Raw genomic sequence first — 13,505 nt, forward strand, 5'->3', positions numbered from 1 at the left:
TATAATATTTAATTAAATCGTTCGTACCCTCGAATAGTTATTGCAAATTATACTTAACTATTCAGTCATTCAGCACAAAAGAACAGGGCCATGAAATTGTAATACTAGTACATTTCTGTTCTTTTCTTTTCTTTTTGAGGTTGTCTGAAACACCTGTATCTTAAACTATCGCAGACTAGCCAATGAGTCGTACTCACCTGAAACTGAAACCAAGTGATTAACCAAGCTGGTTCGACAGTAATTCCATCCATAATGCAGCTCCGGAGCCCTTCATATCCTGCAAGTTACTCAAACAACATCCCCACCTCCTCATTTCCTCTCCCCTATTGCATTGCATAATTGCAGAAGATTAAGCCGCTAATGCATAATTACACATTATTTGTGTCCACTAATTTTCCCTTTCCCACACGCTGCGAAACTCAAAAGCCGGCCTCCTCGCCTCCTTCCCTGAACGTTACTAATCGCGTCATGTATAAATACAGAGCTTGCCCACGCACCGGCACATTGCATCGCACTACGCACATCTACACGATACACAAGCAGCAAAGCTAGAAAGAAAAACCATGGCGTGCTCGGGCAGTTTCCTACCGATAATGCTCCTGCCGCTGCTCCTCGCCGGCGCCGCGGTGGCGGGCGGCGCCCCGCCGGGGCTTGGGCTGGCGCAGCGGCTGGCCGACGGCGTGGGGCAGCAGCAGCAGCAGTGCTGGGAGGTTCTGATGGAGATCAAGTCGTGCACGGGGGAGATCCTCCTCTTCTTCATCAACGGCGAGGCGTACCTGGGGCCCGGCTGCTGCCGCGCCATCCGCGTCATCGAGCAGAGCTGCTGGGCCACCGACGCCATGCTGTCCGTCATCGGGTTCACCCCGGAGGAGGGGGACATGCTCAAGGGCTACTGCGACGCCGGCGACGAGCACAAGCCGTCGCCGCCCCCCGCCTCGCCGGCCGTCGGCTACGTCGCCGTCGGAGAGAACGCCGCCGCACCGGCCGGACGGAAGAGCTTGGAGCTGCAGCACCGTTAGTTACACACCGCACTCACACTGCCACGTGTGATCACGTCCAGGTTTAAGCTCGGGAATTGACTGGGTTGACGTTGTAGCCCGAGTTGCGAAATTCCTCGTGCTTTTGACGAGATCATTATATATAAATAAAAAGAATGTTTTCCGTGTGTTTTAGCTCAGTTATGTTCTGTTCAAAAATCGATCAACGGTGATGATCCAATTAATGGCCGAACAAGGGAGGCTTCTTTGGAAAGTAGGAATTTGAATATTTACAGGAATCACTCTCTTCAAAACTCATAAAATTCCTCCAAATCAAATAGACCCTAAAAAATTAAAAATGGGTTAGTCAATTTGGCTCCATTACTATCATCTCTTCTACCTATTACCATTAACTTCTACTACTAAATTAGTCTATTATTGAAAAATGCTACTCCCTCCGTCTTAAAATATAGCATTTTTTAGATAGATAAAATATAAGTATTACAAATCTGGACAGACCATCCACCAAAAGTTGCTATATATTTCGTAAGGAATGAGGTACTCCATTCCACCACGGTCAGCGACACTGCGACAGCGACATGGATCGACTGATCGGCCAGCACGGTCGGACTCGGACCAGACCACGGGCGCGGCATAGTGGGCCCGCGCTGTCACGGGCACGTGGGCGGTGCACCACCCACTGGAGGAGGTCGCGTAGGAGAGGACACGTGAACTCGTCCCGCGTGGTCGTGTACCGCAAAACGTCCGAACACACACTAGACCTCCACAGCTCGAGCGAGCCCGACGCGGCGCGGCGCGGCGCGCGTGGGGGCGGAGGAACCGGGAGCTCGGGCCCCGCGCCGCCCTCGGCCTCGCCGCCGCCGCTTCGATTGCTCACTCGCGCCCCTCGCCGCCACCGCCACCACCGGGAATGCCGTCGTCGCGCGGGCAACGGCCGCCGCCGCTGCAGCTCGCGGTCGCGTGCGGGTTCGTCCACCTCATCTGCCTCGCCGCGGTCGCGGGGGGAGGCGAACCCTGCGAGTTCTCCGTCGCTCGCGGAGGCAAGCTCTACAGCTTCAGCCTCGCGTCGCCGACGACGGCGCACCGCCACGGCGTCCTCAGCGAGGACGGGTACGTAGCTTAGCCGCCACCCCCGCCACCCCGCGGGTTTATCACCTTCTAAACTGTTCTCTCCTTTTTTTGCTTCCATCGAGATGGGAATATGGGTGGCTCGGGGGGGGGGGGGGGGGGGGGGGTCCTCGTGCTTCTCACAATCTGGGGACGCGTGCGGCGTGCCCACCGTGCTTGGCGAAATGCTCGCGTCGTGTTTGGCCATCACTTGGCTTTGTTTCAGTTCGTTGCTTGTAGAGTTGTAGTATCAGTGATGGTTATAGTAGTACTTGCCGATTAGTATACGATAAAAGCTGACCTTGGTGGGAGAGCAAGATGTCTAAATAACAAATCTATCTGCTTTTGAGTGTGTGCATTGTGTTTGTGTGTGTGTGTGTGTAGCAATCAACTAACTACCATTTTGTGTTTCAGGTTTTACAAGGTGGCTGTGAATAATTCAGTGCTCTGGTTCCAGGTTGGTTTTACCAGCTTGCTCTTTCTGTGTGACCGTCTTTTTCATCTGTAGCTATTACATTGCATGTTTCACTTGATTAGTAAATACAACTTTTACAAGTAAAGAACACTCTCAGATGAATGGACCGTTTGGGTTTCCCCTGCAAGGGGGGAAAAGACTTTGTGGTATAATGTTCTGCATCAGATTGTTTTATTTCTTCTGTGTGTGCAGCTGTGCGATCAGATGATATTCAACTTTGACCCGCCAGTTTGTCTTAACTGTGAGGTACTCCCTTTTATCTTACCATCATATAACCTAACTGCACACCTTTCGGAAATGATATGCAGATTATTTGCTGGATTAGCACGTATTATTAAACACATAATTCTGCATGTCTTTTCGTGCTATTTTCTATGTTGCATGTTGAATTATATTGGGTTTAGGTTTCCCTTCCATGGCAAGCCATGCCTGTTAATGCATAAAATAATCCGATTGTTATAATTGCATCAATGTTATTGCTTCCATCATACATATACATTAATTTGCGTTTTCATCTATCGTCCACAAACACCTGCTGTTGACTTTGCAGCAAGAACTCCATTTACTGTATTGCCATGACTCAATCGATAATTACCTCACTAGAAAGCGCTGCCCCTTGGATGTCAGAGGTGCATATTTTGCTTCTTATTTAAATCAGTCCAGTTAATATCCAGCACCTACAAGACTGCAGCATTAATAGTGTTAACATATGTTACTGCACCAAACAGAATTAGTTTACCTATGTGAGGTTCCTTTACCTTCATTTCAGTTTTATCTCCAGATATACATCAATTGTTTTAATATATTATGGTTTAACCATTTCTTTTACTGAACTAGGACTGTGGTGGTCCACAAAGGTGTGGTACTCAATGCAGTGCCCTTGTGTCAAATAACCGTGGAGGTAGCTTTTTTTCTCCTCATTGGATATAATCATCAATTATTCCCTATTATCCCTTTTGTCCTGTATCAGGAATAAAAAAACACTGCCGAAAGAAATGTAGTAGTGTTCACAATCAATTCTCTGGTTTCAAACTTAAGTTGCAATTGTTGTATTTTTTTGGTGGCAAATATTGGTGTTCAGCATTTTTTTGTTTCTGCAGGATATGATGTTTGCACAACTATCGGAAGAGTATCTAAATCTCATATATCTCTAATTGGTAAGGACAATTATTTATAAATCTTTCACAAATATCCATTTTGGACAAAACTTACATGTTTCTTGGAAAATCAGATGATATTAATCCTCAGAAGGGTGTTGTTGTCAAGATGTTCTCATCAAAGTGCTCTATCTCTGTTTACATCTATTGTGATTCAACTGTAGCCCATGTAAGTTGATTGTTCTTTCATATACTAGTTTCTTCAGGTTCATATTTCCTATTTCCGGACACTATTGCATTCTTATTTTACTGTGCTGCCTTTAATTTTTCTTTCTTTTATAGGTATCGGATCAATTTGTACTATCAGGAAGTTGTGACTATGTAGGTCCACTAAATTTATGGTGCTGTATTTAACAGATTTTATCCTAAATGTTAACATTGTTGTTTCTCATAGGCTACAACACTTAGACATCCTTCTGGTTGTGCACAATCCATGTCTGCTTCTGGAAATGGATGGGGCTGGTTAGCCACTTCATTTGTAACGTATGTCTTTTTAGTTGTATTTAAAGTTACTTGACAATACACCATTGATGAATCTGGTTTTGAGTTCTGACTTGACTGATGTTTTACCTTTTTGCAGAATTCTGTGCCTTCTCGGAGGGTACATTTTGATTGGTTCAATCTATAGATATTATTTCCTTGGCATTCATTCTGTAGAGGTAAAGCAGTCTTTCCTGAACTTAGTATTCTTACAATAAATGATATATCTTTGTGACATTGTCCTGAACTTAGTATTCTTAGAACAAATGACACATCTTTGTGACATTGTTTTTAGAAGAACCATCATGCTAATTCTCTGTTGTTTTTCTTGGAGAGACTATTTGGACTCCCAAAATGTTTTCCTGCTTGTATGCTTTGATCTGTTGCTTGTAGTTTTTTTTTTTTTACTGTCCACCTTCAATGAATAAATTACTTTTGACAATCCCAATCACTCAGGTTATTTCATTCGATAGATGTCTTCAAGTACCTGTTCTGCAATTTATAGGAAAAAATATTCCATCAAATTTGGTTCTGATATTGTTTAAACCCCGAACAGTTTATTATTTGATCTTGTTGCTTTTCAGCGACACATCTATTAAATCTTCTGCTTAAATCTGTTGGCTATATTTGTATTTGACCAAAATAATACAACAGTGGCTGAGGTAGATCGACATAGTTCACTAAATCTGTTGGCTGAGGTAGATCAACAGCCAAAGTTAAAAGACCAAAATAGTTCACTAAAACATGATAAAGGTTTAAATTGTCACCAACAATTAAGTTGAGGGGGCAAAATTTTCCGGCTTTCTACTTGTTTTTGAGGACGTAACTTTGTACAGCATAGTTCTAAAGATAAATGAGGAGCAGTGAAAACATTCAGTCTCATGAAAAACTCAGTTTAGTTCAGTTATCTCCTTAAGGTCTAGTGCATTTTATTGTAGAAATTGCTAATATTTCGATTGAATTACCCACCCTCCTTTCCTTTCCTTTCTAAATAGAATAATAGAAGATGACAGCCACATCGAATAAACTAAAATCTAAAAGTGCAAAATGAATATATAAAGAGATTAGTAGCTCACAGTTTGCCCTTTAAAAATGTGAAAGATACGTTCTACTCAAACATAAATTGTGTGTAGAGTGGTATTTTGGTGGTCAGTTAATTCATAAACCTATTTCGTGCACTATGAATTCATGGTACCATGTTGGGTATTCATTTATCATCATTTTGATGCCTCCAAATCCAAATCACATTATTTATCTCTCTTGTGTTGTTCCAGGCCATACCAAACCTGGAATTTTGGATCAGCTTGCCACAAACTATAAAGGTAAGTTCGCTATGTTTCTGTTTTTGAATTGTTTTTGGTGTTTAAAATTGTCCCTGGTGAGACAACTACAATCGTGCTTTTATAAGATGTTCTTATCCTTATCAAATGTATCGTTATGCCTTGTTCATCCATCTGTCCAGAGCATGTTATTACCTGCAGCACGAGGTCATAACAGACAGAGTAGAGATACATATGCTCCTGTAGACCATTGAGAAATAGGCATCCAATGGAACTGTACTGCTCACCGTACAGTTGACAAACATATATGGACTGGGAAGGAGAAATTTTTATATGCCATTATGTCAGGTACTACCAATGAAATGAATGTATTATCTTTGTGCAATATTTTAGCCAATGATGAGCAAAGTTAGTAGGTCCACATACTACATTGTGTCCTGTTCTTTTCGTGTTTTGAGATGATAAGAAGATTCTATAAGTTCAGCAGTTGACGTTTTTCTATTTATTTTTATGTGATTATTCATATTGGGTGGAATAAGAAGTGTTAAGATCGTAAGGTAACCACATTAATTTTTTAGAAACTGTTATGCATGTGTGATAAAGATGAGAGTATTGAGCCTGCATGAAAACTGACGATCACTTTCCTCTGTTTGATAAATGATAATCACTGGACAATTGCCCAATTTGCCTATGTCCAGTGAGGAGTGCAATTTCCAGTACCAAGTTTCATTCACTGCCTACCAAATACTTGTGCATATGATCTAGTGGATTTAGAAATATGAAAATATAGTTTAACATGTCTTGACGTGATTTTCTCTCTCAGCTTACTTCTTGAAAACTAATATCCAGGAAGATGACATTGCAATCTTCATCAACAATCATTTTGTTCAGAGGAATTTATACAGATATGTAGCAGTACGTTTTTTACAGTTGTGGGCAACTGCTTGTGCTGTACGCGTGGGCAAGAGAAAAGATAAGATTGGGACCTCCAATGGCTTGTTATAAATTTGTTCTATTATAACGTGTGGAAGCCACACACTTTTGCCTTGGCCACAACTTTTTGGCAGATAAATTGTGAAGTCTAGAAATCAGTGCATAGAGGACAGATGAATCACTCTTGTGAGGACATAGTGAAGTAGCATGATGTGACTGTATTCTCAGTAGTGGACCAGATTATCAGAGAAGGATGGTAATTTTCTTCCTTCCTTGTCATTCCTTTAGCTTAGAAAGTGATGCAATTATTTTTCATGAACTAGCACAATAAGGAATCTTTTTTAAGTTTTTTTATCCTTGTTTTATTGTCTATCTTTCAAGCTTGGAGCTTGCCTTTTCGTTTAGATAAAGATGCTTGCTTCTACTATTGTGATATTTGTGCATTGGTTGTTTTCAGAATATATGAACACTCACAAGATCACTTCACTACTCTGAATTGCTGTTGCGTGATTGCGTGATGCACTGCTTTGGATGCTGGTGCAGATGCACCGTTCTGATGTGATGGGGTGGTCGAAAATGAGATTTTATTGCTTTCAGTCTAGTAGGTACCCTTATTATGGTTCCATGAAATTTTAGTAGTCACTCATTCTTGAGTTTGTACTTTGTACTGTTCTGTTTTGTCCTAGGCAGGGCTTGAACCTTTTTGTTCTGAGTTATATTGAGGGTTTCATATAGAAAGAACCTATCTAGTATGATCTTTGAATTTGTTGATCTACAGTAACAATTACACACTAATGTGTTGCTGCATAAACTAACCGAAAAAGGCTCATTTCTATGTTGATACCTCAAAACCTTGAGATTTCTTGTAGCTTGCAACAGTTGTGTTGCCGAATATTCTGCTAGGCAGATATCAGAATGGCTGGAGATTTACTGGCGTCCACGAGCTGACAATATCTGCAGCTGACCTAGTAAATTTTACTCTTGTTTGCATACAATTGCTATGAGCTTCTCTCCGCTATTTTTCCATGGATAGCACTGTACTAGTTTGTAGAGGTTTTTCTTTTTTTCTTTTCTTTCTTTCTCTTTTGGGTGTGTGTGTTGGGGAATAACTATTGTGTGCGCTACCAACCAAGGCCCAACTTGGTCACTAGATCTGGGTTGTGTATTGTTGCATATGCTAGCAGTATAGTATTACTCCTCCGTTGTTTTTGGAGGAACATCCGGTAAGCCTCACCTCCCAATGCATTAGCAAGTTGCTACCTGCCAGCAGTATCACTCTGATTAGCCTTCTTTTCTAAAGATCATGTGATTTCAAAGCAACAACTTTTCGGTGTATATAGTAACTAATCGCTGCAAATTTTTATATTGTTGACCTGCAGATCCTTATGTTGGACTTGCCTTTCTTCCGTCCTTCACTTGCACAAGGCAGATGGAGGTTGTACAGCTATTATTATTTCAAGAGAAGTTAGCGTCGTGGTGACAACTGGGCAATTAATTTTTCGTTAGAAATCAACGGATAGCCAGGTCCAAACACCATAATAAAATCAGCATATACAAATCAGAATTATATCTCTTTGCGTATCTGATCAAAAGTAGATCAGAACTTGATCTCTACCACTGGGAAACAGGACTCTGTTTTCTCTTGCTCTTGTACCAAATACTAAAAATTAACAAATCAAAGAACACAGATTTTGACATAACCTGACCTAGTGACCTGTACAAAGCAACAACAAATATCAACCAATTTAAACCTTATTACAAAAAGGACTGCAGATGCTCTTTTTAATTAAAAGAAACATATAAACATAAATACTACTCCAATAAGAATAAGAAACATAAACGAAAAAAGAAAACGGGTGCCCGTTCGGAAACGGAAAAGCTGAGGAGGAGAGGAGAAAAAATTGGGGAAGAAACCGGAGCAGAGCAAGGGCAAGGATGCATCGAGATCGATTTGACCACCACCTCTTCTTCCCCTTCTCCTCCTCCTAAATGGCGACATCTTCTCCAAATCCCTCACCTTTATTTCCTCCTCGTCTCCTCCTCCTCCGCTCTCTCCTCCCGCGTCTAAACCCTAACCCTACCGCAGCCGCCCTCCATGGCCGCCGACTACCGCACACCCGACCGCCTCCTCTCCGCCGCCGCCCCCGGCGAGGAGCAGGCGCAGGATCCGCCCAAGCCGGTGCTCGCCGTCGCCGCGACCCATGACGGCCTCCGGTTCTGGCAGTACATGCTCGCCGGCTCCGTCGCCGGCGTCGTCGAGCACACCGCGATGTTCCCCGTCGACACGCTCAAGACGCACATGCAGGCCGGGGCGCCGCCCTGCCGCCCGGTCCTGTCGCTGGGGGCGGCGCTGCGCGCCGCCGTGTCCGGCGAGGGCGGCGTCAGGGCGCTGTACCGCGGCCTCCCCGCGATGGCGCTCGGCGCCGGCCCCGCCCACGCCGTCTACTTCTCCGTCTACGAGTTCGCCAAGTCGCGGCTCTCCGAACGCCTGGGCCCCAACAACCCCGTCGCGCACGCCGCATCGGGGGTGCTCGCCACCATCGCCAGCGACGCCGTGTTCACCCCGATGGACACCGTCAAGCAGCGGCTGCAGCTCACGAGCAGCCCGTACACGGGCGTCTCGCACTGCGTCCGGACCGTGCTCCGTGACGAGGGCCTCGGCGCGTTCTTCGCGTCCTACCGGACCACGGTGGTGATGAACGCGCCGTACACGGCGGTACACTTCGCTACCTATGAGGCGGCGAAGCGGATGCTCGGGGACATGGCCACCAACGAGGATTCGCTCGCCGTGCACGCCACCGCCGGAGCCGCAGCCGGCGCGCTCGCGGCTGCAGTCACAACGCCGCTCGACGTTGTCAAGACTCAGCTGCAGTGTCAGGTGAGGATCTCTTATGAATTTTATTTGTGCTTTGCTGAAAGTGTGTATTTTAACTCCATATAATAATTTTGAGGCTGATCTGAGTGTGCTGTGGTGATTTGCTCAGCAAACGGATGAATTTTTATGTCTGTCAATCGTTTTTATAAATCTCCAAGATTGTTGGAGTCAATCCGTACAATGAAGGAAGTGGCGACTTACTATGCTTAGGGTGCTCTGTAGCATATATTTATAGAGTGAACCAATTTAGCTATGAGGCACCAAATGAGGTCAGTTATATCTTAGGGAACTCTGGCTCATTCAAAACTCCAGTATTCTGACATAGCATATATCCTAAGTTGGCCTCTTCTAAAACATAGCCTTTCACCAAACTGCTGTTGTCACTTTATTTCCTTATAGGAAAAATGAAAATTAGCTAACATAAACTCGGGTGTTAAAGCTGTTTACCATTGTATCCTAGTGGAAACAATATGGCAATAGTTTTTAGCTGATCTACAGTGTTTAATGAAATTATAAATGTAAGTTTACTTGTCATCTGTTGCAACCGTTGATTTTTTTTCATCACAATTTATTTTGGTCATCGCAATTTGCAACTGTTCTTGTTAACATAAGTAGTGTCTTTTTACTTCGATTAACCAACTGGCTCAGGTATGCCATGCATAGTTAAACACTATGTCATCAGTAGTTCTATCTCTCTTTCCCATTTTAAGGTGTTTGGGTTTTGAATAGATTCATACATGTATGCATGTATGTGATTCATATATGTGTCAAAAATCTATTTCGATGTTTGTGAATCTAGACGAGGAATGGAGAGGCCAAAACGTCTTATAATGTGGAATGGAGGGAGTATATGTTGGTCGTGTTTCACTGTTGGTCTTTAGGAGGACAAGCCAAAAAGGCTGTATGCTCCCCCATCTGTCTTCCCTTCTGCATCAAATGTGAATCCCAATGTCTACACTGATTCCTCTATAACCTATGACCATAGAGGAAGAAACACAAATGATTGCACAAAAAAGTCACATCGACCTTGAAACTTCTCAGGTGCTAGTAGAGTAATTGGGCCTCTCTATATGCTGTCATTGAGTTGTGCACTGCATCTTGTTATTCTTCACTTCCACTATAGGTTAGATTCTGCAGTAGCCACATGGCTTGCGGCTCACATATGCTTCCATTTACCTACTTGACTTGATATTTTCTGTACCTAATTTGCCCACCTATCGTCCTATCATAGTTATGGTTTGTCCACACATCCACACTTGCCTGTAGTCATAGTTTTATTATATGAATACATCTGTAAGATATGCCTGCTCTTGCTTTTATATTTTTCTAACACTTATCAATTTAACCGTGGGGTAGTTTCTTCAGTTTTTGTTTTTCCTGTTTTACTGCGATCACCTGTTTCCATTTTCAAGATAGTAATAATACCCATTTTGATCCTCAGGGTGTGTGCGGCTGTGAGCGCTTCTCAAGTAGCTCAATAGGTGATGTATTCAGAACAATCATAAAGCGTGATGGATATGCTGGGCTTATGAGAGGATGGAAGCCAAGAATGCTGTTCCACGCACCTGCAGCTGCTATCTGCTGGTCGACGTACGAGGCCTCAAAGTCGTTCTTCGAAAGATTCAACGAGAAAAGAAGGAAATAATCTGAACATTCAAGGCTCAAAGCCCATGTATTTTCTTGAAGTCAATGTACTTCTATACTGCACCATACATCCTCAGCTGACAGAACGAAGCAGCCCCCAAGATGCTGTTGTGGTGATGCAGGCCTGCTAGTGATCCATGTGGAATGATGTACTGTGCATCAAAACATGTCCAAAGATAAATCTCTGTACCTTGTATTTCATTTCAGCCAAGTTAATGTATTATTTTGCCTGCTGGGTCCAGATAATAATTAAAAGGATAATTTTTGCCCAAATTTGATCAGAATCACTCAGTGTACTGTATCCTTTTGTGGCCGTCCTTGTGCCAGATTATTGATAAAAATGAGATTTTTGTTTTGCTATGACGTGCTGCGCCCCTTGCAAATTTTAATCCTCTTTTTAGGCCATGTTTGTTTCAGCTTAAGATTATTGTAATCTAGATTATTAAATCAGATTACTTTAAGCTGGATTATAATAAGCTGATATAAAATAAGCTACAAGTTGTTTGTTTTTCTAGATTATTAAAGGCATCTAAGAGTAGTGGGTTTTTAGCCACTCAATAATCTGGAAAAAGCTCATCTAGAGAAGATTATTGGATTATAGTAATCTGGCTTATAGATTATAATAATTTAGCATAATAATCTACTTGTTTGTTTCAGCTTACTTTTAATAATCCAGATTATAATAATCCTAAGCTGAATTAAATAGGGTCTTAGTCATATGAGTTGGATTTGTGTAGAGCTAAAATTAGTTTACTCGTAGGATCAAGAACAAAAGCACCAGTGGTCTAGTGGTAGAATAGTACCCTGCCACGGTACAGACCCGGGTTCGATTCCCGGCTGGTGCATATTAATTTTTGGCTCTTCCATTTTAGATAAAGACAATTGGCAACTTCATGCATTATGAACAAATCTGCGCAATAGTCCATTGCTCAACGACTTGCCGTGCGTTTCTGCGAAAAAAGGCAATTGGCATATTTATTTTTTTATTTGATGAAGGGAAATGGCCTGGCATCTTGATGTATGAACGATCCATTGCTCAATGACTGGCCGTGAGAAGTAAACTATCCATTGCTCAAATGCAAGTTCAAGTAAGATTTTTTTTTTTTTTTTTTTTGTTCCTCGTATGCGTAGCCTTCTTATAACTCCGTAACTGAAATCGAACACCATAAAGAAAACTGGCTGCAGTAGTAGACCAGTAGTTCTTCACAGCATCTCAAGTATCTACCCTTTATCATGGACACCCAGCTTTTATAATTACTAATAATCAGTTATAATCACAAAGGTCATTCGCGGTAAATTACCCATCCCGAACACTAATCGTACAAGCACGTATTATTATTTCCTCTGATCGATCGTGGGTGGCGGCGCACGCGCGATGCTAGAACTCCTCGACGATGATGCCGCCCCTGACGACCTCGTAGGCGTCACGGCTGCGCGACTTCCTGATGCCGGCGGTGAAGTGCACCTTGGCGGCGTCGGCCCTGACGGCGGTGACCCTGGCCCAGACGAGCACCTTGGTCTTGAGCCCCTCCACCTCCGCCAGCCTCCCCTTCTCCAGCGTCCCGGACACCGTGGCGTCGAACCGCAGCACGGAGCCGTCCCTGTAGCCGACCTCGCACGCCGCCGGGATGTGCACCGTCAGCCGCCGCGTCTCCGGCGAGAACTCGTAGTTGGTCGCCTCCCGCGGGAACAAGCCCTCCGGCAGGTCGTGCTCCCGGAGCAGCTCCTGCAGCGGCTTCTGCATCTTCCCCTTCAGCTTGTTCACCAGCCACTTTGCCCCCTCCCCGACGCTCGTCGACAGCGACTGCACCACCACCCGCCGCCGCCGCCGTCGCCGTCGCCGCCGGCGATCATCATCAGGACATCGGCACAAGAAAAGAATTCGATCGAAGGAAAGGAAAAAAAACCTTACCTCGATGTCGTCGCCGGCGGAGGAGATCTCCTTGTTGGCCTTCTGCCCGAGCCAGTAGCCCCCCAGCTTGTTCATGATATCGTCCATCTTTGATCTTTCTCCTCTCGCTGCGATCTGCTTCTCTGGTAGTATCTTCTTGCGACGATCGAAGAAGAGGAGAGGCTCTTCTGCTGGTTTTCGCCTCGCTTAGCTAGGTCGTTGGTCGAGACCGGATCAAAGCAGGAAGCGGAGGAGGAAGAAGGTGGCAATCCATTTTGCCGCCGGGAAAGCGACGGGTCTCTCTTTGCTCTGCAATGCACCGTGTCGTTTGGTCGTCGGGGCGTGTTGAAAAACACGAAACCGGCTGCGGCTGGTGATATTCGTGGCTTCAGAGGTTGGGTCATCTCGCCCTTCCAGAAGGCTCCCCACGATGGCGCTAAGATTAAGGGTTTGTTTTGGTTCGTGGCCTAAACAGGTATTACCAAATTATATCATTGTCAAATTTTAGTAAGTTTTAGCATGACTAATTTTGGTAAGACAAAGTTGTGTTTGGATTGAAGCCAAAATAGTCTAAGTTCACTATTGAAATGACATATTTTCTTAGGCATGTCAAAATTTGGCTTCAAACCAAATAGACACTAAACACTATTGAAATTGACAAATAT

General features: G+C 43.9%; 3 protein-coding genes and 1 non-coding gene across 6 annotated transcripts; 3 read left to right on the top strand and 1 right to left on the bottom strand.

The window, feature by feature from the left end:
- The first annotated feature begins 358 nt into the window (after window positions 1-358).
- Window positions 359-1,356, top strand: LOC127765465 (egg cell-secreted protein 1.4-like). Its single transcript, XM_052290377.1, has one exon. The coding sequence runs from the start codon at window positions 564-566 to the stop codon at window positions 1,017-1,019; it is 456 nt and encodes a 151-aa protein (XP_052146337.1). The 5' UTR covers window positions 359-563; the 3' UTR covers window positions 1,020-1,356.
- Window positions 1,357-1,737: 381 nt separating this feature from the next.
- On the top strand, window positions 1,738-11,312 carry LOC127766482 (uncharacterized mitochondrial carrier C8C9.12c-like). Of its 3 annotated transcripts, none has more exons than XM_052291518.1 (13): window positions 1,738-2,108; window positions 2,520-2,562; window positions 2,773-2,826; window positions 3,418-3,481; window positions 3,681-3,737; window positions 3,812-3,906; window positions 4,020-4,058; window positions 4,132-4,220; window positions 4,318-4,396; window positions 5,492-5,539; window positions 5,680-5,845; window positions 6,347-6,686; window positions 6,888-7,797. In XM_052291518.1, exons 1-11 carry the CDS (start codon window positions 1,909-1,911, stop codon window positions 5,749-5,751), a joined length of 840 nt encoding a protein of 279 aa, XP_052147478.1. In that variant the 5' UTR covers window positions 1,738-1,908; the 3' UTR covers window positions 5,752-5,845; window positions 6,347-6,686; window positions 6,888-7,797. The 3 variants fall into 3 exon arrangements, with proteins under 3 accessions (XP_052147478.1, XP_052147479.1, XP_052147477.1); XM_052291519.1 differs by having other exon boundaries at window positions 6,351-6,686; XM_052291517.1 differs by lacking the exons at window positions 1,738-2,108; window positions 2,520-2,562; window positions 2,773-2,826; ... (6 more) ...; window positions 5,492-5,539; window positions 6,888-7,797 and adding exons at window positions 7,810-9,308; window positions 10,747-11,312 and having other exon boundaries at window positions 5,566-6,686.
- Window positions 11,313-11,723: 411 nt separating this feature from the next.
- On the top strand, window positions 11,724-11,794 carry TRNAG-GCC (transfer RNA glycine (anticodon GCC)). The gene has a single exon. It is a non-coding gene; the product is annotated as a tRNA-Gly (tRNA).
- Window positions 11,795-11,823: 29 nt separating this feature from the next.
- LOC127766483 (uncharacterized protein At5g01610-like) lies at window positions 11,824-13,179 on the bottom strand. The gene is made up of 2 exons (XM_052291520.1): window positions 12,862-13,179; window positions 11,824-12,753 (listed from the first exon to the last, which is right to left on the bottom strand). The coding sequence occupies exons 1-2, from the start codon at window positions 12,946-12,948 to the stop codon at window positions 12,328-12,330; spliced, it is 513 nt and encodes a 170-aa protein (XP_052147480.1). The 5' UTR covers window positions 12,949-13,179; the 3' UTR covers window positions 11,824-12,327.
- Between the last annotated feature and the right edge of the window lie 326 nt (window positions 13,180-13,505).

This window comes from Oryza glaberrima, chromosome 3 (genome assembly GCF_000147395.1).
Source record: "Oryza glaberrima chromosome 3, OglaRS2, whole genome shotgun sequence".
NCBI lineage: Eukaryota > Viridiplantae > Streptophyta > Magnoliopsida > Poales > Poaceae > Oryza > Oryza glaberrima.